General features: G+C 42.8%; 1 protein-coding gene across 1 annotated transcript in view; it reads left to right on the forward strand.

Moving 5' to 3' along the window:
- The first annotated feature begins 220 nt into the window (after positions 1–220).
- Positions 221–21,806, forward strand: part of syt11a (synaptotagmin XIa) — a 28,340-nt gene continuing 6,754 nt past the window's right edge. The window contains exons 1-3 of the mRNA XM_052472074.1: positions 221–584; positions 17,505–18,250; positions 19,362–19,589. Coding sequence (XP_052328034.1) covers positions 551–584; positions 17,505–18,250; positions 19,362–19,589 — 1,008 coding nt within the window. The 5' untranslated portion in view covers positions 221–550. The remainder of the gene's footprint in view (positions 585–17,504; positions 18,251–19,361; positions 19,590–21,806) is intronic.

A 21,806-nucleotide genomic window follows, 5' to 3' on the forward strand; every position in this document is an offset into this window, starting at 1 on the left:
AAGATGATCGTCTTCTGGGTCCATCCCTAGCCCTATCATTGTGGCCAATTCCACTGCTTTGTTCTCATTCGCCAATTCTTGGTAGCGTCTTGGCAGTTCTTGGCAGTGAAGGGCGATATGATTGGATGAGAAGGTTTGGAGGGGCTGGACCTCTGACCTTCTCATCCAATGTGTTTTGAGAAAGAGGTGAGAAAAGGGGACGCGAGGAATCAAGTGAATCAATTGAGATTCTCCCCTAGACTCCCCGTTATCAGGGGGGGGGGACCAACTCTGGTTGTAGTAGTCGCGCTCAGCAGCCGCACCCGAGCTCGAAACTGGAGTGGAAGAAGCAAGCGCAAATGCCATCCCGAGCGCATCATTGAGAAGCGACAGGATCAAAACAATAATTTCGGACTGAGAAAAATACCACGGTCAAACATCGTCTCTGACCTTAAGAAAAAGCGTAGGGACAAGAACATTCATGGAAATAAAATAGAAACCTGCGAGTTTTAATTGTTTTCTTTTAATATTTGTTTTCTTCTGACAACAACACAGCCATTTCAACCCCAAAATGACAGAGATAACCAATTTAAGACCAGCATATGGTAAGACATATTTTTCCTCATAATAATTAACGGAAAACAGCTGTATGTAGGCTACTTATTGGATGCCAGCCAACTGTTTTAGGCTAGCCGAAGAAAAATGAGTGTTTCTCAGGTCCTCCTCAGATTCTAAATGGTGTCATGTTGGCCAAGAAAGGCTGAAAGACGCCAGGTGCTAAATGTGTTGTTTATTCTCTACACATTTACTTTAATTATCTCCAGCAAAGCCTCGTTTTTTTTGTATATTGTAAATTGTATATTTGTAAATTAAATGGCACACGTCTATTTAATATTTCATAAAACACGGGTTATCTCCTAGAATGGATGTTATTCTGATGATTAGAAAGCTTTGAGCCAACAACTGGAATACATTTAATATATATACATAGAAAGTTGTTGAGAACACAGGCCAGTGAAGGCCTTGACTCTGCGTCAACAAATTCTAATAATTTTAAAACGGAGAATGGGCCTAATGTTTAATTTGTTTAATTTGTTGGGATTAGAAATAGGCATGTATATGAAAATGTGTGGTCATGCGTGCATTAGTTCCCGGCAGTCACCAATACTGCTTCGTCAGATTTTGGCTTGAAGGGGGAATATTGGCAGGGAAATGGACTGAATAAAAATGTGCCTTTTGACATTATGTAAAAACAAATAAAGTTGATTTCGAGTACATATTTATTGTGCGGTACGTATTTATTGTTATGGGTGAGACCTGTTTGGCCTGCTCCTACTGCGCTCATGCTTTCTCCAGCATTCTCTAATGGCGTTGACTGCGCATGTGGGTTAGAGAGGATGATGACGTTATGTCTATTCTTGAGGCTTGGCATCAACCATACCCGACTGCTCGCTCTTCTATTGTTTCAATGAACATCTACCCGAATTCCTGAACTGGACCCGTTGTCCATAGCCTAACAGAACATTTGGGCGGGGTGGGTGGTCTCACATCTCCCCAAAAACCTCACTCGCTGGGCAATCAATTCGAGTGCTCATTGTAATCTAGTTATGTAACCGTGGGACTGTCGGAAGCATTGATGGATGTTTTGCCAATAGTGCATCACTGTCAGAGTTAAAACACCGGCTATGGGGCTTAACCTTGTGCAGAATATGTTGTTATTTAGAGAATGACTGGAGAATGAGTGGACAAAAATGGAAAAAACACTGGCTACACCCAGTCACACACATATATTTAGCCTACTGAATAAATATATGGTTTACACCTACAATTACTCAGCAATCAATTACGCAATATACAGCAACCAGTGTAGACAACTAATGGGACATATCACATTGACAAAAGCAGTAAGAAACAGTCTAATTCTCCTCTCCTCTGACCTGCACAAAGTACCCGAAAAATAAATTAGCTCCTGAGAAGATTATTATGTTCTTTGTCTGCAGTGGATGGGTGAGGCCCTAATGTGTGTTTGTTTGTGTCAGGAGTGTTAGAGCAGCTCCTCGGTGAGAGGGCGTGGGGAGTCTAATTACACCAACAAAAGCACTCTATGTTCTATCATCTCTTCATTACCAATTTATATGCATTGTTAAATTCATATTACCATAATTCCTCTCCTTAAACAGATAGCTATCGCCCAGAGCAACGTGCATGGTTTTGCTTTGATTCAGGATTTTCCTTCAGAGTTGAGGCCAGTGCCAAAGCTGGAGGGAACAGCTGCAGTTTACCCCACCTGAGGGCTCACACTGCTGAGCTGAGCCGAGCCGAAACAAGCTGTACTGAGCTGGCCTGGTTGTTGCTGTAACTGTTCTGGAAAGGACAATGTGAAAATGAAATACAATGTGAATGTGATGACCCCTTCTGCTTTACTTCCGTATCCAGTCCCATACTGTTTTGAATGGGCTTCAAGATCATATCATCAAATTCATGAAAACATGGCCATATATATTATATATAACATACAAAAGTTGAAAAACAATGCTGTGGGGGTGTTCACTTTCATCAGCGTATACCCGAGCGAGCACAGTATGGTTTGGTTCGCCGTGATATAGTTTGAAAACGATATTGGAGTGTGAAACTGTGTTCCATTGGACCCCGCTCTATTCTTAAGCATCACTACACACCATCACTTATTATCCAAGGCATGCATGTGGACAGAGGGGATAGTTGGGATGACGGTGGGTGTGTGGGTTGGCAGTCTTTGATGCAAAAGAGGGCAGATATTTTAAGATCCCCAGCCTGCAATGCCATCTTGGATCCAAAACCATGGCGTAGGAGTTACCTGAAGGACTGGCAGGGAGAAAGACTTATTGAGTCAGGGAGTAGCCGAATATGAGCTATTTGAGGGATAGTCTGCACCTACGACAGAGAGCTATGGTGAGAAATAAGTTAGAAATGATTGAATAACATGTATGTGTAAATTGATTTTGCAATGCTCACACGCGCAGTGTGTCCGGTGTGGTTTGCGTGTAAGAGTTGTATTTGATGAGAACAGCATAGGTGCTAGCACAGAACCTTGTGGAACACCATACTTAATATTGGAATAATCAAAGTGAGTGTCCTTTTAGGATTTAAACCAGACGAGATTGTCTACGACTGACCAACTCGGTTTCTTAGTGTATTTAGTCTCTTCACAGTTCCTAGTGTCCGTTTTTGTAGTTTGAATCTTCTGTACATATTCTTCTTAGCCGATCAATTGACCTTTGACCTTTGTTGCTTTTAGCCTATCGATATTGACCTTTGTTGCTTATAGACACTTCTGGATGTTGTTCCGGATTTCTTTGAGAACAAGTTCTAATTTACAACTGCGACCTGGCCAAGATAAAGCAAAGCAGTTCGACACATACAACAACACAGAGTTACACATGGAATAAACAAACATACAGTCAATAATACAGTAGAAAAAAGTCTATATACAGTGTGTGCAAATGAGGTAAGATAAGGGAGGTAAAAGCAATAAATAGGCCATGGTGGCGAAGTAATTACAATATACAAATTAAACACTGGAGTGACAGATGTGCAGATGATGAATGTGCAAGTAGAGATACTGGGGTGCAAAGGAGCAAGATAAATAAATAAATAACAGTATGGGGATGAGGTGTGCAAAGCTGTCATCAAGGCAAAGGGTGGCTATTTGAAGAATCTCAAATATAAAATATATTTTGATTTGTTTAACATTTTTTGGTTACTACATGATTCCATATGTGTTATTTCATAGTTTTGATGTCTTCACTATTATTCTACAATGTAGAAAATAGTATAAAATAAAGAAAAACCCTTGAATGAGTAGGTGTTCTAAAACTTTTGACCCGTAGTGTATGTACTTGATGAGGACATTACACAGTCATAACATAAGCAATGTAAAACACCTTTTATATGTCTTATGAAGATGGTATAAGTCACTTAAAAGGTTTTCCTTGTTTAGTACCCTTATGTTATTGACTTTATCTCTTCAGGGCTACATCTCTTACTGAGGCAGTCTAGCCTGGATGAAGGGGTGAGCCGACACACAGTCCTACCTCTCCCCTCCCTCCAGCTCTCTCCATTCCTTCTCTCTGCAGTGTGTCCGGCATAGCCGCAGTGGCAGTGCCGAACAGAGCTTGTGATTTAATGCCATAGTGACTGGTGTGAGAGTGACAAGCCTCTTTCTGTCCCAGTGTTGAAATACAGCACACTCCACCTCGGGACAAGGTGTCTGTCTGTGTCACTCATATTCACAGAGATTTCAGGATGAAGAAACACACACAGAGAAAGCTAACATTGTGTGAAAGGGGGTTTAGCTAGTCTATTAGCTCAGTCCTGTGAGAAGCTGAGCAGCAGTGGTTTACCCCAGCGTGTTGATGGCGGTAGGGGAGATGGACATTTACAGAAGTGTTTTGTCTGTGTGCCATCTGTTGTACACGTAAGAGGGAAACGGGTGTGTTTACGAGAACATTTCTATGAGTTTTGGGGTTATTTGAAGAATACTTAAGACACACAACTCTTTGGAGTGGAGTTACTTAGGAAGGTATTATTTCCTCGTACCTTGACATCACCTTCCTGAAGTTAGGGGTCAATCCTGGTTGGTTTGGCACCGAAAGGGTAGGAAGCATGAGTTTTTACTCACCAATGTAACAGCACAGTGTGGTCAAAGACTTAGTAACTTAGTTGCAGTCATGATCTGGTTACCTATAAGTTCAAACATAGTTATGTTTTGGGGTTATTACATATTTATTATTTCCAGATAACTTCTGGAATTATCCACAATGCACTATTTCTCGCAATGCACTATTTCTCATATGGAGGATCTACTCTGCAACTGAGTTTGTATGCTAGCTCTGTAGGTAGCTCGAGCTGGCAAACGTCGACCACACATCATGCTTCTCACAGACTTTGTGGCTGTGTTATCTAGTGAGAACCTGTTAGCACGGAAGGCTCTAGTGCTTGCCATGGGCTTAAAATGAAAGAATATCATACCTACTTGCTTTAATTGTGTAGTACCCCATCTGTTCTCCTTTTTGTTTTGTCAACTTTTGCCATGTTCTCTATGAAATAGGCTACATGAGTTTTGTAACTTTTTCCACCTTGGCTTAATGCTAGCACGCTAGTTGACAGACATCTAGAATCTATCTATTTTGGATTTCTGCCCGGTGAAGCACTTGCCTCCCCCTCGCTTTGGTAGCTAACTCAGCCTGCACTCTTTTTTAAACGTTTTACCATCGGATGGGCCCCAACCTTCAATCTGTAAGTCTCTGCTCTCTCTTTTCTTTTAATCTGCAGTTATTTTTTAGTTGTGTTGTATTCATTTTTTCCCCTAGCTGGTCTCCAGAAGTTGGATTCTAGCTTACTGACTATAACTGTGGTGGTTGGCTAGGCTGGCTAAGCTAATAGCTAGTTGTCTAAATAGCTAACGCTGGCTGGCTAGCTTGCTGGCTAAAATAACTGCATATACAGTAGCTAATATTATGGCGTTATGTATTTCCTAAACGTTGGTTTACTTTAATGTAGCTGTAAGATAGCTGTTGATAGCAACTGGCTGACTCATTCAGTGCTAACGTAAACAGGGTAGTATGGCTAACGTGAGCAGACTAGTTGGCTAGCAATTTTGCAAGTTGGCTGAAAATGTTGTTGAAACCAGTAGTCATGGCAATTTTGATTAATTTGAAGTTATAGATTTGACGTTATTTCTGTTGGAGTTTACATTATAGGGATCAGGATGGCTTACCTGTTCCTCTATATTACATCACACCATGGAAAACCTTTTCCCGGCAGGACTTCGCCATACTTCGGAATTCTAATCGGTTTTATGTAATAACGCCAACAATAGAAAAGGGAGGTCACTTTGCATTGGGACTTTTGATGCATATACTAATGCAAAATCCCAATGTTACATGTGGTTACGTTGTTGCTACCTGCCCATTCATTTAGTGGTTAGAATGAGTGAATTCAGAGTATGGAGTGCTGGTTATATTTACTACTCTTCTGGTAGTCTAAGCCCAGACGTCACACTTTATCCTTAATAACACACTCCTCATTTCCTCCTTTCCTCCTCTCTTCGGTAACTTTACAACGCTCCTCTCTCCATCATAACCTCGTCCTCCTCTTCCTGCCCTACCGTCACACTCCTCTGTGTTCCTGTATTCCTCCACGGTCCCACACTTCCCCATTCTCCTCTTCGTGTATGAATCAGACAATTAGAATCATTGCTCGTGATTAACAATTTACTGCAGTCTATTAATCATGGATGCCCCCTGCTTGTGCACAGACACGTGTGCATAGACACGAGCACACACACATTCTCTCTCTCTCTCTCACACACACACACACACACACACACACACACACACACACACACACACACACACACACACACACACACACACACACACACACACACACACACACTCACACACTTGTTCTTTCAAGCATTCTGCTCCTTTTGATACTGTTGGTTTTATTAGTAAGTCCTGGATTTCGACCTTTTCTTCAGTATTGCGATTGAGGTTTGAATGGTTTATTTCATTCAGACCTTGACCTTATGGGTAATGTCAGTCTCTCGCTGGGGAAACGCCTCTAGGCAACAAGAGCTGCTCAGCTGGGCTTTAAAGACCCTCCAAAAAAGTGACATCATCTGATTCTCAAGCCCCACTGAGGTCGCAATGATCAATGGAGTAGAGGGGGTCGAGTCTTTGTCTAGAGGGGGATAATGGGTGTGGGTAGCTAGACACTATGGAGATACAGTGAGTGGATGAGAGAGGAAGAGAGAGATGACAAAATAGAGTCAGAAAAGGGAGAACATTTCCTTGGTGGATCAGGAGAAAGTGAAGGGAAAGCAGAATTGGATGCCAGTAACTGTTTTGAATGCCAATACAAAAAATATTCTAAATGGTTTAGCCGCCTGCTGTTCTGAATTCCCATGGCCCGCAGGGAAGACACTCTTCAGAAATGTCCCAACCAGTCTGTTTGTCTGGCACGCTTGCTCTCGACTTCTCAGTCTGGGACCTAGCTATGCATCCTTTGTCTCACTGTTTGTCTCTCTGTTAGCAGCTAATGTCACCACTCATTCGTGCCCCATTTCCTCACTCTCTCTCTTCCTTTCACCATTTCCTCTCCTCTTTCTCTCCTGACGATCCAGCTCTCTCTCGTCTTCCTGCTACCTTTTGATTTATTTTCTCTTTGACCTCTTTTTTTCTCCTCCCCAATATCGTGGTATCCGGTTGGTAGTTACAGTCTTGTCTCATCGCTGCAACTCCCGTACCGACTCAGGAGAGGCGAAGGTCAAGAGTCGTGCGTCCTCCGAAACACAACCCAACCAAGGGTTGCTTCTTGACACAATGCCCACTTAAGCCGGAAGCCAGCCGCACCAATGTGTCGGAGGAAACAGCTGCGACAGAGTCTGGACTCGAACCCAGGATCTCTAGTGGCACAACTAGCACTGTGATGCAGTGTCTTAGACCACTGCACCACTCGGGAGGCCCCTACCTTTGATTTCTAACACACTTTCTGTCCTCAAGTAACCATGTTTGCAACTATCCTTTTCTGGCCATTTTGGTTTTTCCAAAAGCTCTTTAAAAGCCTCCTGTCTGTCACAAAACTGGACAAGTGCCTGCTGACCCAATTTTGGCCTCCTGCACTGTTGCTAAGCCCCTCCAACCGACTTCACTGCTGGATATGAATATTGACTGCTAACACACAGCTAAATCCCTGCACATGCAGCTTACTGGTGGCCCAGGGTGTGGCTGGCTGCAGGCTCAAGCATCTGGAGTCATCCAGTCAAGAACTAGCCTGGTCAAACCAGGCTTAATGTTGCACTCACTATTGCTTCCAATCGTGAAGGCTGTGTTCAGTCTGGTTTTACCAGGCTACTAGTTCCCGCCAAGGTGCATGAAGGTTAATGAAGGCAGCTATTGCCGAAACCTGCTTTTTTTATATAGAAAGCAAGAGGACTTATAATTGTACTTCCATTTTACTCCAAAAGAAAATCTGGTGCAGATTTGTTGTAGTCGATAGCTGGGGCCTCTGTCATCTTTGTTTTATAACAGAGGTAGGTAACCTTAAGCAAATGTGACTATGCATAGTTATCCCTGACCACTGAGGTTGGTTTGGGCTTCAGTCACAGATTTTAACTGGAGAAGGTGGCTTATCAGAATGCAGATGTGAATCTGATTATGTTTAAGTCAAATATTATATCTGTTTGGGCTTCTTGTGGTCAATTTGCAGTCTACAAGTTATTTGTAATTATGTTCCGGCCCCCCGAACATCCACTCCAGAAATAAAATCGGCCAACGGCTGAATCTAGTTCATGATCCCTGGTTTACACTAAAAACGACAAGTAACTTCCATGAAATTTCCCATGACAACGGCATGCATAATTCAGGGTATTTATTTATTTAGTTTTTTTTTATGCATCTGCATCAGTGGCTTTTTGTGAATGCTGTCTGTGGGTGTGTTTTTAGGAATGTTTGTAAATGCATGAACACTCAGTATGCTAAGTGTTTATAGTGTAGTTCCTATACTTATTATCCATGATGCTGTGGAGTTTTACATAGAACTCACAGGAGACAAGGAGAAACTCTCCAAAGCTCTTGAGGCCTCATTATAGCTGTGATCAGTGCAGCTGTACAGCAGTGTCTGTCAACCACACACATGCACGCACGCACACGCACAGACACAGATACGCATACACCCACTTCTGCCGCCATGTCTGCCAAAAACATCTCTCAGCCTCTCTCTTTACACAGAAACTTTCTCAGAATAGGCACCCCCCCCCCTCTGGTGGTTGCTGGCGTCTGGTTAAGGGCTGCTTGTGTGGAGATGGTGGAACACACATCCTGTTCTCATCCGCTCTGGGGTTCCTGGGCAAACTCTGAATTCCAATCAGCTCCATCTGACCAGCTCGATGTGAGAGGGGCCCCGCGGTTGCCAAGGCGACCCATGACACGGGCCACCTAGAGAGAGAGAGAGAGAGAGAGAGAGAGAGAGAGAGAGAGAGAGAGAGAGAGAGAGAGAGAGAGAGAGAGAGAGAGAGAGAGAGAGAGAGAGAGAGAGAGAGAGAGAGAGAGAGAGAGAGAGAGAGAGAGAGAGAGAGAGAGAGAGAGAGAGAGAGAGAGAGAGAGAGAGAGAGAGAGAGAGAGAGAACAAGATATGGATAGAAGTGAGGGAAATGGAGATTAGTGTTATGCAAGAGAGAGACGAGAGTGGAGCAAATACTAAATAAAAACCAAGTTTCCATGGTAGTACATATACAACACAAAAGTAACAATACAGACATACAGTGGCAAGAAAAAGTATGTGAACCCTTTGGAATTACCTGGATTTCTGCATAAATTTGACAACAATAGACAAACTCAGTGTGCTTAAACTAATAGCACTCAAATTATTGTATTTCTCTTGTCTATATTGAGTACACCATTTAAACATTCACAGTGTAGGTTGGGGAAAGTATATGAACTCCTACTGTAGGCTAATGACTTCTGCAAAAGCTAATTGGAGTCAGGAGTCAACTAACCTGGAGTCCAATCAATGAGACGAGATTGGAGATTTTGGTTAGAGCTGCCCTGCCCCATATAAAACACTCACAAAATGTGAGTTTGCTATTCACAAGAAGCATTGCCTGATGTGAACCATGCCTTGAACATCAGAAGACCTAAGATGAAGAATTGTTGCCTTGCATAAAGCTGGAAAGGGTTACAAAAGTATCTCTAAAAGTCAGTCCAGTAAGACAAATTGTCTATAAATTGAGACATTTCAGCACTTTTGCTACGGGGTTGTTAACCTACTGTCCATAGGCCGTAATTGTAAATAAGAATTTGTTCTTAAAACGGACTTGCCTAGTTAAATAAACGTAAAATAAATTAAACTCTCCCTAAGAGTGGCTTTCCTGCAAAGATGACTGCAAGAGCACAGCGCAGAATGCTCAATGAGGTTAAGAAGAATCCTACTGTCGGCTAAAGACATACAGAAATCTCTGGAACATGCCAACATCTCTGTTGACGAGTCTACGATACATAACTCTAAACAAGAATGGTGTTCATGGGAGGACACCACGGAAGAAGCCACTGCTGTCCAAAAAAAAAACATTGCTGCACGTCTAAAGTTTGAAAAAGTACACCTGGATGTTCCACAGCGCTACTGGCAAAATATTCTGTGGACAGATGAAACTGAAGTTTGGTTGTTTGGATGGAACACACAATACTTTATGTGGAGAAAAAAAGGCACAGCACACCAACATCTCATCCCAACTGTAAACTATGGTGGAGGAAGCATCATGGTTTGGGGCTGCTTTGCTGCCTCAGGGCCTGGACAGCTTGCTTTCATCAACGGAAAAATGAATTCCCAAGTTTATCAAGACATTTTCCAGGAGAATGTAAGGCTATCTGTCCACCAATTGAAGCTCAACAGAAGTTAGGTGATGCAACAGGATAACAACCTAAAAGATAGAACAACAGAATTGCTTGAACAGAAGAAAATGGAGTGGCCCAGTCAGTCCTGACCTCAACCCGATTGAGATGCTGTGGCATCCCAAGAATATTGTGGAACTGAAACAGTTTTGTAAAGAGGAGTAGTCCAAAATTCCTCCTGACCGTTGGGCAGGTCTGATCCACAACTACAGAAAACATTTGGTTGACATTATTGCTGCCAAAAGAGGGTCAACCTGTTATTAAATCCAAGGGTTCACATCAGTTGAAGTCGGAAGTTTACATACACCTTAGCCAAATACATTTAAACTCTGTTTTTCACAAATCCTGACATTTAATCCGAGTAACAATTTCATGTCTTAGGTCAGTTTATCAACAATTTATTTTAAGAATGTGAAATGTCAGAATAATGGTGGAGAGTGATTTATTTCAGCTTTTATTTCTTTCTTCACATTCCCAGTGGGTCAGAAGTTTACATACACTCAATTAGTATTTGGTAGCATTGCCTTTAAATTGTAGCCTTCCACAAGCTTCCCACAATAAGTTGGGTGAATTTTGGCCCATTCCCCCTGATAGAGCTGGTGTAACTGAGTCAGGTTTGTAGGACTCCTTGCTCGCACACGCTTTTTCAGTTCTGGCCACAATTTTTTTTGTAGGATTGCGGTCAGGACTTTGATGGCCACTCCAATACCTTGACTTTGTTGTCCTTAAGCCGTTTTGCCACAACTTTGGAATTATGCTTGGAGTCATTGTCCATTTGGATGAGCCATTTGCAACCAAGCTTTAACTTCTTGACTGGTGTCTTGAGATGTTGCTTCAATATATCCACATAATTTTCCTCCCTCATGACGCCATCTATTTTGTGAAGTGCACCAGTCCCTCCTGCAGCAAAGCACCCCCACCACAGGATGCTGCCACCCCTGTGCTTCACGGTTGGGATTGTGTTCTTTGGCTTGCAAGCCTCCCCATTTTTCCTCCGAACATAACGATGGTCATTATGGCCAAACAGTTCTATTTTTGTTTCATCAGACCAGAGGACATTACTCCAAAAAGTACGATCTTTGTCCCCATGTGCAGTTGCAAACCGTAGTCTGGCTTTTTTTTATGGCGGTTTTGGAGCAGTGGCGTCTTCCTTGCTGAGCGGCCTTTCAGGTTATGTCGATATAGGACTTGTTTTACTGTGGATATAGGTACTTTTGTACCTGTTTCCTCCAGCATCTTCACAAGGTCCTTTGCTGTTTTTCTGGGATTGATTTGCACTTTTCGCACCAAAGTACGTTCATCTCGAGGAGACAGAAGGTGTCTCCTTCCTGAGTGGTATGACAGCTGCGTGCTCCCATGGTGTTTAATACTTGCATATTATTGTTTGTACAGATGAACGTGGCCCCTTCAGGCGTTTGGAAATTGCTCCCAAGGATGAACCAGACTTGTGGAGGTCGACAATTTTTCTGAGGTCTTGGCTGATTTTTTTTCTTTCTTTTACCATGATGTCAAGCAAATAGGCACTGAGTTTGAAGGTAGGCCTTCAAATACAGCCACAGGTACACCTCCAATTAACTCAAATTATGTCAATTAGCCTATCAGAAGCTTCTAAAGCCATGACATCATTTCCTGGACCTTTCCAAGCTGTTTAAAGGCACAGTCAACTTAGTGTATGTAAACTTTTGACACACTGGAATTGTGATACAGTGAATTATAAGTGAAATAATCTGTCTGTTAACAATTGTTGGAAAAATTACTTGTGTCATGCACACAGATGTCCTAACCGCCAAAACTATAGTTTGTTAACAAGAAATTTGTGGAGTGGTTGAAAAACGAGTTTTAATGACTCCAACCTAAGTGTATGTGAACTTCCGACTTCAACTGTACTTTTTTCACCTTGCACTGTGAATGTTTACACCGTGTGTTCAATAAAGACATGAAAAATTCTAATTGTTTGTGTGTTATTAGTTTAAGCAGACTGTATTTGTCTATTGTTGTGACTTAGATGAAGATCAGATCAAATGTTATGACCAATTTATGCAGAAATCCAGGTAATTCTAAAGGCTTCACATACTTAAAAAAAAATTCCCACTGTAGTGTAAACATCGGCAACAAGACAGAAAACCCACTACTTACTCAAAGATAGGCAATGTGCCTCTGTCAATCGGCCCCTTAGAAAATGTGACCATGAAACTGTTACAGTAGCGAGTGCAAACGTTTTCAGACTTTTTTTGTTTTTGTTTTGTACTGGTGCCCCATGGGAATCGTTCCCACAACCTTGGCATTGCAAGCACTATGCTCTACCAACTGAACCACACGGGACCAATAAGGTATTGCTCTCACTCAGGTTAGTCTTTGGACTCCTTACAACACTGACTACAGTGTGTGTGCATGTTTGTGACTACAGGGTTGGTGAAGAGGCGGTCTCTCTCAGGTTACTCAGAGATTGAGTCAGTACTGAAGAGATTGTAAGTAAGAACGTAAGCAAGACTTGCCTGAGCCAGAACGACACTAATTATTGCCCCATTCTAATAGATGACTTACAAAGAGGTTTTGAAAGAAATGCCGCCATAGATGTTGTGACCAATACAGTCGTGTTTTGGAACGTCAAAATGGCTGTCAAAACAACAGGGTTCAGAGGGTCTTGAGTTGATGAAGTACCTACAGTACATTCGGGAAAATTTTGACATTTGATCCTTGACTTTTTCCACATTTTGTTACGTTACTGCCTTATTCTTAAATGGATTCAATAAAAACATTGGTGAGAAAATCTACACACAATAGTCCATAATGAAAAAGAGAAAACAGGTTTTTAGATTATTTTTAAAAGTTCAAAACAGTAATATCTTATTTACATATGTATTCAGACCCTTTGCTATGAGACTCTGAATTTAGCTCAGATGCATCCTGTTTCCATTGATCATCCTTGAAATATTTCTACAACCTGATTGGAGTCCACCTGTGGTAAATTCAATTGATTGGACATGATTTGGAAAGGCACACACCTGTCTATATAAGGTCCCACAGTTAACAGTGCATATCAGAACAAAATCCAAGCCATGAGGTCGAAGGAATTGTCTGTAGAGCTCCGAGACAGGATTGTGTCGAGGCACAGATCTGGGGAAGGGTGCCAAACAACTTTCTGCGGCATTGAAGGTTCCCAAGAACACAGTGGCCTCCTTAAATGGAAGAAGTTTGGAACCACCAAGACTCTCCCTAGAGCTGGCTGCCCGACCAAACTGAACAATCAGGGGGGAGAAGGGCCTTGGTCAAGGAGGTCCCTCTAATAGAGCTCCAGAGTTCCTCTGTGGAGATGGGAGAACCTTCCAGAAGGACAACAATCTCTGCAGCACTCTGCTAGTCAGGCCTTTATGGTAGAGTGGCAAGATGGAAGCCACTCCTCTGTAAAAGTAGCATGGCAGCCTGCTTGGAGTTTGCCAAAAGGCACCGAAAGAACACTCGAACCACGAGAAACAAGATTCTCTGGTCTGATGAAATGAAGACTGAACTCTTTGGCCTGAATGCCAAGCATCACATCTGGAGGAAACCTGGCACCATCCCTACGGTGAAGCATGGTGGCAGCATCATGCTGTGGGGATGTTTTTCATTGGCATGGACTGGGAGACTAGTCTGGATCAAGGGAAAGATGAACTAGGCAAAGTACAGAGAGATCTTTGATGAAAACCTGCTCCAGAGTGCTCAGGACCTCAGAATGGGGTGATGGTTCCCCTTCCAACAGGACAACAACCCTAAGCACACAGCCAAGATAACGCAGGAGTGGCTTCGGTACAAATCTCTGAATGTCCTTGAGTGGCCCAGCCAGAGCCCGGACTTGAACCTCTTGAGAGACCTGAAAACAGCTGTCCAGCAATGCTCTCCATCCAACATGACAGAGCTTGAGAGGATCTACAGAGAAGAACGGGAGAAACTCCCCAAGTAAATCTAATTTTATTTGTCACATACACATGGTTAGCAGATGTTAATGCGAGTGTAGCGAAGTGCTTGTGCTTCTAGTTCCGACAGTGCAGTAATATCTAACAAGTAATCTAAAAATCCCCAACAACTACCTAATACACACATCTAAAGGGGTGAATGAGAATATGTACATGTAAGTACATGGATGAGCGATGGCCGAGCGGCATAGGCAAGGTACAATAGATACATAAAATACAGTGTCCTTTGACAGCTTTTTGGTCTTGGCTATAGTGGAGTTTGGAGTGTGACTGTTTGAGGTTGTGGACAGGTGTCTTTTTTACTGATAAGTTCAAACAGGTGCCATTAATACAGGTAACGAGTGGAGGGCAGAGGAGCCTCTTAAAGAACAAGTTACAGGTCTGTGAGAGCCAGAAATCTTGCTTGTTTGTAGGTGACCAAATACTTATTTTCCACCATAATTTGCAAAAAAAATCATTAAAATTCCTACAATGTGATTTTCTGGATTTTTTTTTCTCATTTTGTCTGTCATAGTTGAAGTGTACCTATGATGAAAATTACAGGCCTCTGTCATCTTTTTAAGTGGGAGAACTTGCACAATTGGTGGCTGACTAAATACTTTTTTGACCCACTGTACATGTGATATGAGTAATGTAAGATATGTAAACATTAATAAAGTGGCATTATTTAGTGCCGTTGTATAAAGTGACTAGTGACCCATTTAGGGGCCAGTTATTGGGTCTCAATGTAGGCAGCAGCCTCTCTAAGTTAGTGATGGCTGTTTATCAGTCTGATGGTCTTGAGATAGATGTTTTTCAGTCACCTCGTTCCCAGGCGTTGATGCACCTGTACCTGTAAATACCTGTCTGCCAAACTTGTAGCGTCACAGCTAATCGCTGCCAAAGGTGCTTCAACAAAGTACTGAGTAAAGGGTCTGAATGCTTATGTAAATGTCACATTTCAGTTTTTTTATTTTTATAAATTAGCAAAAAATTCTAAAAACCTGTTTGTGCTTTGTCATTATGGGGTATTGTGTGTCGATTGATGAGGGGAAACAATGATTTAATCCATTTTCGTATCAGGCTGTAACGTAACAAAATGTTGAAAAGGTGAAGAGGTCTGAACACTTTTCGAATGCGCTGTACTTCTACGACAATGAGTGTTTTCAAGTTTGTCACCTAGTCTACAAACACCAATATTGAACAGTAAAGAGTGCTCTGTACTGTACATCCTAGAGATCAGCATACTACTTTTCTCTCCATGCAATGATTTTATTTTTATTAGGCTACACAAACAAGCGAAACAGCTGATATAATTTTATACAACAATGTCATTTTCCCAACAGAGGCAATGTAAAATGACTGGTAGCAGCAAGCCAAGTGCAGAATTACTTTTTTTATATCAAATTATACTGAACATGGCCACAGTAATGGAAGACTTTATTCAGATTTGTTCCTATTATAATACCTTGTAGTGCTTAATAGTTGACACAGTGAAGCGTTCCCTGACTGCTTTCAGTGTCTATATCAACATCAATCCAACTATATTTCTGTTACACATTTCTAGTGACTCACAATACACAATGCTATGCACTGTTCATTTAATAATTTGACCCTTTAAATTCACTGATTGTGTTGATAACTAGCAAAACATAATGCACCGCTTATGTTACTCTACTACGGTTAACATAGAAATGCCATAGAATAGTTTTCCTTTATTCAGAATACCAAATATTCCATCACACGTGTTTGTTGATATTATTTATCCATCTCTTAAAAATGATATTTTCAGAAAAAGTCTCCCTCTCCCTGTGTCCTTAGCCTCACCTTTCTCCTCACATCCATAGCCACACCTCAGAACTAGGCAGCACTTTATTTCGCACCACTATTTAAGGTATGGCAACTGCTCGGCCTCTGACCTCAAGGCGCTACAGAGGGTAATGCGTTACGGCCCAGTACATCACTGGGACCAAGCTTCCTACCATCCAGAACCTCTACACCAGGCGGTGTCAGAGGAAGGTCCTAAAACTGGCCAAAGACTCCAGCCACCCTAGTCATTGACTGTTCTCTCTGCTACAGCACGGCAAGTGGTACGGAGCTCCAAGTCTAGGTCCAAAAGGCTTCTTGCTAAGAATAACAGCTTCTACCCCCAAGCCATAAGACTTCTGGACAGATAATCAAATGGCTACCCAGACTATTTGCATAGTCACTACCTCTACCTACATTTTATTTATTTATTTATTTTTATTTTACCTTTATTTTACTAGTCCAACGCTCTAACCACTAGGCTACCCTTCCGCCCCGTACATATTACGTCAATTACCTTGACTAACCAGTACCCCCACACATTCACTTGGTACCGGTACCCCCTGTATATAGCCTCGTTATTGTTATTTTATTGTTGCTCTTTTATTTGTTTATTTGTTTTATTTAGTAAATATTTTCTTAAGTCTTATTTTTCTTAAAATTGCATTGTTGGTTAAGGGCTTGTAGGTAAGCATTACTGTTGTATTCAGCGCATGTGCAAAATAAAATTTGATTTGATTTTGAATACCAGTTAAACGTGTACTGTCAAATAAGGTGCCAGCCGAAGCTTGGATCCAGGCTGGTGCCACAGCTGTCAGTCACTTTTTAAACCGGGTCACATGCTTAGTCCAAATGTAGGTCAGTGGTGTTGTGTGTTTTCCTAAACGCTCCGGGTAGGACATGGTGTAGAACATACTGTAATCCTTCTGCAACGGCTTATAATACCTTCAACTTCCTCGTCTGACTGACTGTATGGGGCAAGGCCCCACGAAACGTGAACAGGGGGGAAAAAATTGAAATACTCTGATCAAGTCCATCCATTTTACAAGGTTTAACCAGTTTTCCTGCTTTTCGGGACACATATTTTTGACAGCCTTTCATCATCTCACTTTAGGCAGGGAATTATGCTCTTTGATGGAATACAACCTTCTGTTTCATTATGTGTTTTCATACCGCACGTGTTCTTCCTTTGTTTGTTGTTGTTTTTTAGAAGGCCTAATCTACCTGTTTAGTAAGGCTTTCAACCCATCAGTATTGAAGGAATGAAGTGAATAACGGTGGAAAGGAAATCATAAAATGAATAAGATTTCCCTGCTCTCTCCCTGTCCCTCATTCCCCTCCTCGCCCCTCTCAGAGGTGTCCCCGGTGCTGGCGGGCTTCCTGGGCGCCGGGGTCCTGGTGGTCTCAGTCACGGTGGCCGTCTTCCTCTGGACCTGCTGCCAGCGTCGCTACCGCCAGATGACGGGCAGCTACAAGCTCCAATCGGGGCCCTGCGACCCGGCCGTGGACCCGCCCTACAAGTTCATCCACATGCTCAAGGGAATCAGCATCTACCCGGAGACACTCAGTAACAAGAAGATCGTCCGCGTGGGTCGACGCCCTGGCTCCTCGCGAAATGGCGGTGGATCCGGCGTCGAGTGGGGTCGTAATGGCGAGCGAGGAAGAGGTGGAGGCGGAGGAGGGGGAGGAAGGGTGATGCTGGTGGACGCTGACCCAGAAATGGGCCTGCTCAATGGCTCCACCCACCTGCAGATGAGCCACCTGCTGCCTCCTGCTGGACAGCCCAGGCTAGAGCGGGCGCTGCCCATCCGAGCCGACTACTGCTGCCTGGAGAGCAGCTCCGGAGGTAACAGCAGTAGCAGTAGCTGTGATGCCAGCAAGACAGCCTCGCCCTTTACTCCGTGCCAGGGGGAGGGCACCACCACGCCGCACGCTGCCCTAGGCACCCTCAGCCTGTCCGTGGACTACAACTTCCCCAAGAAGGCGCTGGTGGTGACCATTGTTGGCGCCCAGGGTCTGCCGGCCGTGGACGAGCAGGCGGGTAGCTCGGACCCCTACGTGAAGATGACCATACTGCCAGAAAAGAAGCATCGGGTCAAGGTGAGTCTGGTTCCTCTGGAGGTTTCTTCCTACCTACAGGGTTAATCCTTGATTTGCTTTGTTGTGTTTAGGGTTTAGGTATTTGGGGTTGCGGTCCCAATTAGCTTAATACTTTCATTATTTAATTATTTGAATTTTCATTATTACAGGATTAGATAAAAATAAGAACATAAAAAAAAAAACATTTTTTAGTATGCAAACATGATTGGTGCCCTGGGCAAGAAAAGTTTGAAGACCCCTGCATTATCCCTCTCATTTTGTATTGTAAAAGAGTTGTGTCACTGTAGCTGTTTAACTGTTACTGTAAGTGTAACTGTTTAAGTGTTACTGTAAGTGTAACTGTTTAACTGTTACTGTAAGTGTAACTGTTTAACTGTTACTGTAAGTGTAAATGTTTAACTGTTACTGTAAGTGTAACTGTTTAACTGTTACTGTAAGTGTAACTGTTTAACTGTTACTGTAAGTGTAACTGTTTAACTGTTACTGTAAGTGTAACTGTTTAACTGTTACTGTAAGTGTAACTGTTTAACTGTTACTGTAAGTGTAAATGTTTAACTGTTACTGTAAGTGTAAATGTTTAACTGTTACTGTAAGTGTAACTGTTTAAGGGTTACTGTAAGTGTAACTGTTTCACTGTTACTGTAAGTGTAACTGTTTAACTGTTACTGTAAGTGTAAATGTTTAACTGTTACTGTAAGTGTAACTGTTTAACTGTTACTGTAAGTGTAAATGTTTAACTGTTACTGTAAGTGTAAATGTTTAACTGTTACTGTAAGTGTAACTGTTTAACTGTTACTGTAAGTGTAACTGTTTAACTGTTACTGTAAGTGTAAATGTTTAACTGTTACTGTAAGTGTAACTGTTTAACTGTTACTGTAAGTGTAAATGTTTAACTGTTACTGTAAGTGTAACTGTTTAACTGTTACTGTAAGTGTAACTGTTTAATTGTTACTGTAAGTGTAAGTGTTACTGTAAGTGTAACTGTTTAAGTGTTACTGTAAGTGTAAGTGTTACTGTAAGTGTAACTGTTTAACTGTTACTGTACGTGTAACTGTTTATGTGCTATTGTCACAATAGCAACCAGACTGAAATATGACCAATTGCTCTGCAGACCCGCGTCCTGAGGAAGACCTTGGAGCCAGTGTTTGACGAGACTTTTACGTTCTACGGCGTGGCCTACAGCACACTGCCCGACCTCACACTGCACTTCCTGGTGCTCAGCTTTGACCGCTTCGCCCGTGATGATGTCATCGGGGAGGCGGCAGTGCCTCTGGCCGGGCTGGACCCCAGCACAGGACGAGTTCACATCACCCAACAGATCAGCAAGAGACACATCCAGGTGAGGAAAGGGAAAGGGAAGGATGGAGGGAGGAGACAAGGAATTACTTGTATTTATTACCTTTTTATTTAAACATGTTATTAAGAACATTCTCTTCTACAATAATGACAAAAGACACGTCCTGGTTAGAGAAAGGGAATTAGGAATGGAGAGAAGGAGGAGGAGGGAGAGAGAGGAGAAACCGGATGAAAGTGAGAAAGGCATTTTCTTTTATTGAGAGGAATACAGGTGAGGAATCGAGGGATGGAGGATAGATAATAAAAAAGACTCTAGAATGAGGGCCGGGATGAAAAGAAGGGAGACGAAAAGGGGAAAGAGGATGAAAGGGAGGGAGGGAATGGGGTGTGGTAAAAGAGGGCAATTCATAGAGAGATGAGTAGACAGAATTTGAGGATAGAGGGAGGAGTTGGAGTGTTAAGGAGGGAGCGAAGGATAGAGAGAGAGGATGGAGAAGTGGAACAGTTGATGGGCTTTTATGGCCAGCAACACTAGAGATGAAGAGGGGGAGGGATAATGAGAGAGAGGGGGAAGAAAGAGAGAAAGGTTGGCAAAAAGGCGATACATTTGCAAAATAAGGGAGGGAGAGAGAGAGGGGTGAGAGTGGAGGGAGAGAGAATAGGGAGAGAGAATAGGGAGAGAGAGGAGGGAGAGAGAAAGGGTAGGAGAGAGAGAGAGGGTAGGGAGAGAGAGAGAGAGAGAGAGAGAGAGAGAGAGAGAGAGAGAGAGAGAGAGAGAGAGAGAGAGAGAGAGAGAATAGGGAGAGAGAAAGGGTAGGGAGAGAGAGAGAGAGAGAGAGGTGAGGGAGGGAGAGAGAGAGGGGATGGGGAGAGAGAGGGGATGGGGAGAAAGAGGGGATGGAGAGAGAGGGGTGGTATAGACAGAGCAGAAAGATGGAGACGAGAGGGAGGGCAATGGAGAGAAGAGAGGGTAATGGAGAGAGAAAGAGAAATTGAGGGGTTAGGCTACTACCATCGACAAGAAAGAGCCCCACACATAGCACAGAGAGGGAGAGACCAAGAGAGAGAGACCTCCACACAGCACAATCTGCACTGAGAAAAAGATTACAGAGAAACCTAAATGCATACCACACACACACACACACACATACACACACACACAGAGAGAGAGAGGCTCATTCAGCACACACAACCTGTTTCTTTTCCACTCTTCGAAGACAGCAGCAGACACACACACACACATGCACAGTCATGCCCACACGACACATGTGTAAACACATTACATGCATAAGTATCATTCCCAGTGCCAATGTAAGCCTGTCAAGCGAGGCAGTACAGATATGTATACACACATGCATAATATATTCCTCCATATACACATACACCCACGCCAACATTCTCAATTCTCTCTTTCCCTTTCTCTCCCTGTCTCTCATCTTCCTCTCTGTTATCTGTCTCTTTCTACCCCCTCTCTCCCTTTCTTCCTCTCCTTCCATCTCTCTCTCTCTCCTCATCTCTTTACTCCTTCGTTCAGAAGAGGGCCTTAAATTGAATTCCCTCCCATGTCACTGCAGCCTGAAGCGGTTTAGAGACGGGAGGGAATCGATCTTCCAGTGGGGAGAGAGAAGGAACAAGACATAAATAGAGGGAGAGAAAGATTAGTTTGAGTAAATGAAAAAGAGAGACTTGGGTATCTGCTGATGAAGAGGGGAAGGAGTGCGATGCCACTGAACAAATGAAGAGGGGAAAAAAAGACAAGAGTACATGAGAAAGAGAGAGATGGATGATACAGTAGTAGGGGACGAATTAGAGAGAGAAGGGCATCTTTGGACGGAGAGAAAGCGAGATGGCGCTGCGATAAAAAGGAGTGTGGCTGGACCATAAGTCCAGAGGAGACGTCCATGAAACTTTTATTATTGAAGTGGGGAGCAGTAAAGACGTCACACTCATTACGACAGCGGTAGCTCACACACTTAGCAGTTAAAAAAAAAAAGCCATTATCCGTTTAGAACATAAAAAGGTATATTTTGAGTATTGTGATTCTCCACCATTCTACAGGAGCACTAAAACGCATCAAAACTCCCGTTCAGCCCAAGGCGTCCAAAATGCCACATTGGTTTATATGGCAGCACTAGCTCCCGGCGCTGTTAAGACTTCTCTCTCAGCCCGTCTTGACTAATGAGGCCATAGGAGACTTAAAGAAATAAACCAAGCGCAAACTGAGTTTATGGTATGTCCATTCATATAATAAAAAGAAATG

The sequence above is a fragment of the Oncorhynchus keta genome, chromosome 20 (assembly GCF_023373465.1).
Source record: "Oncorhynchus keta strain PuntledgeMale-10-30-2019 chromosome 20, Oket_V2, whole genome shotgun sequence".
NCBI classification, from domain to species: Eukaryota; Metazoa; Chordata; class Actinopteri; order Salmoniformes; family Salmonidae; genus Oncorhynchus; species Oncorhynchus keta.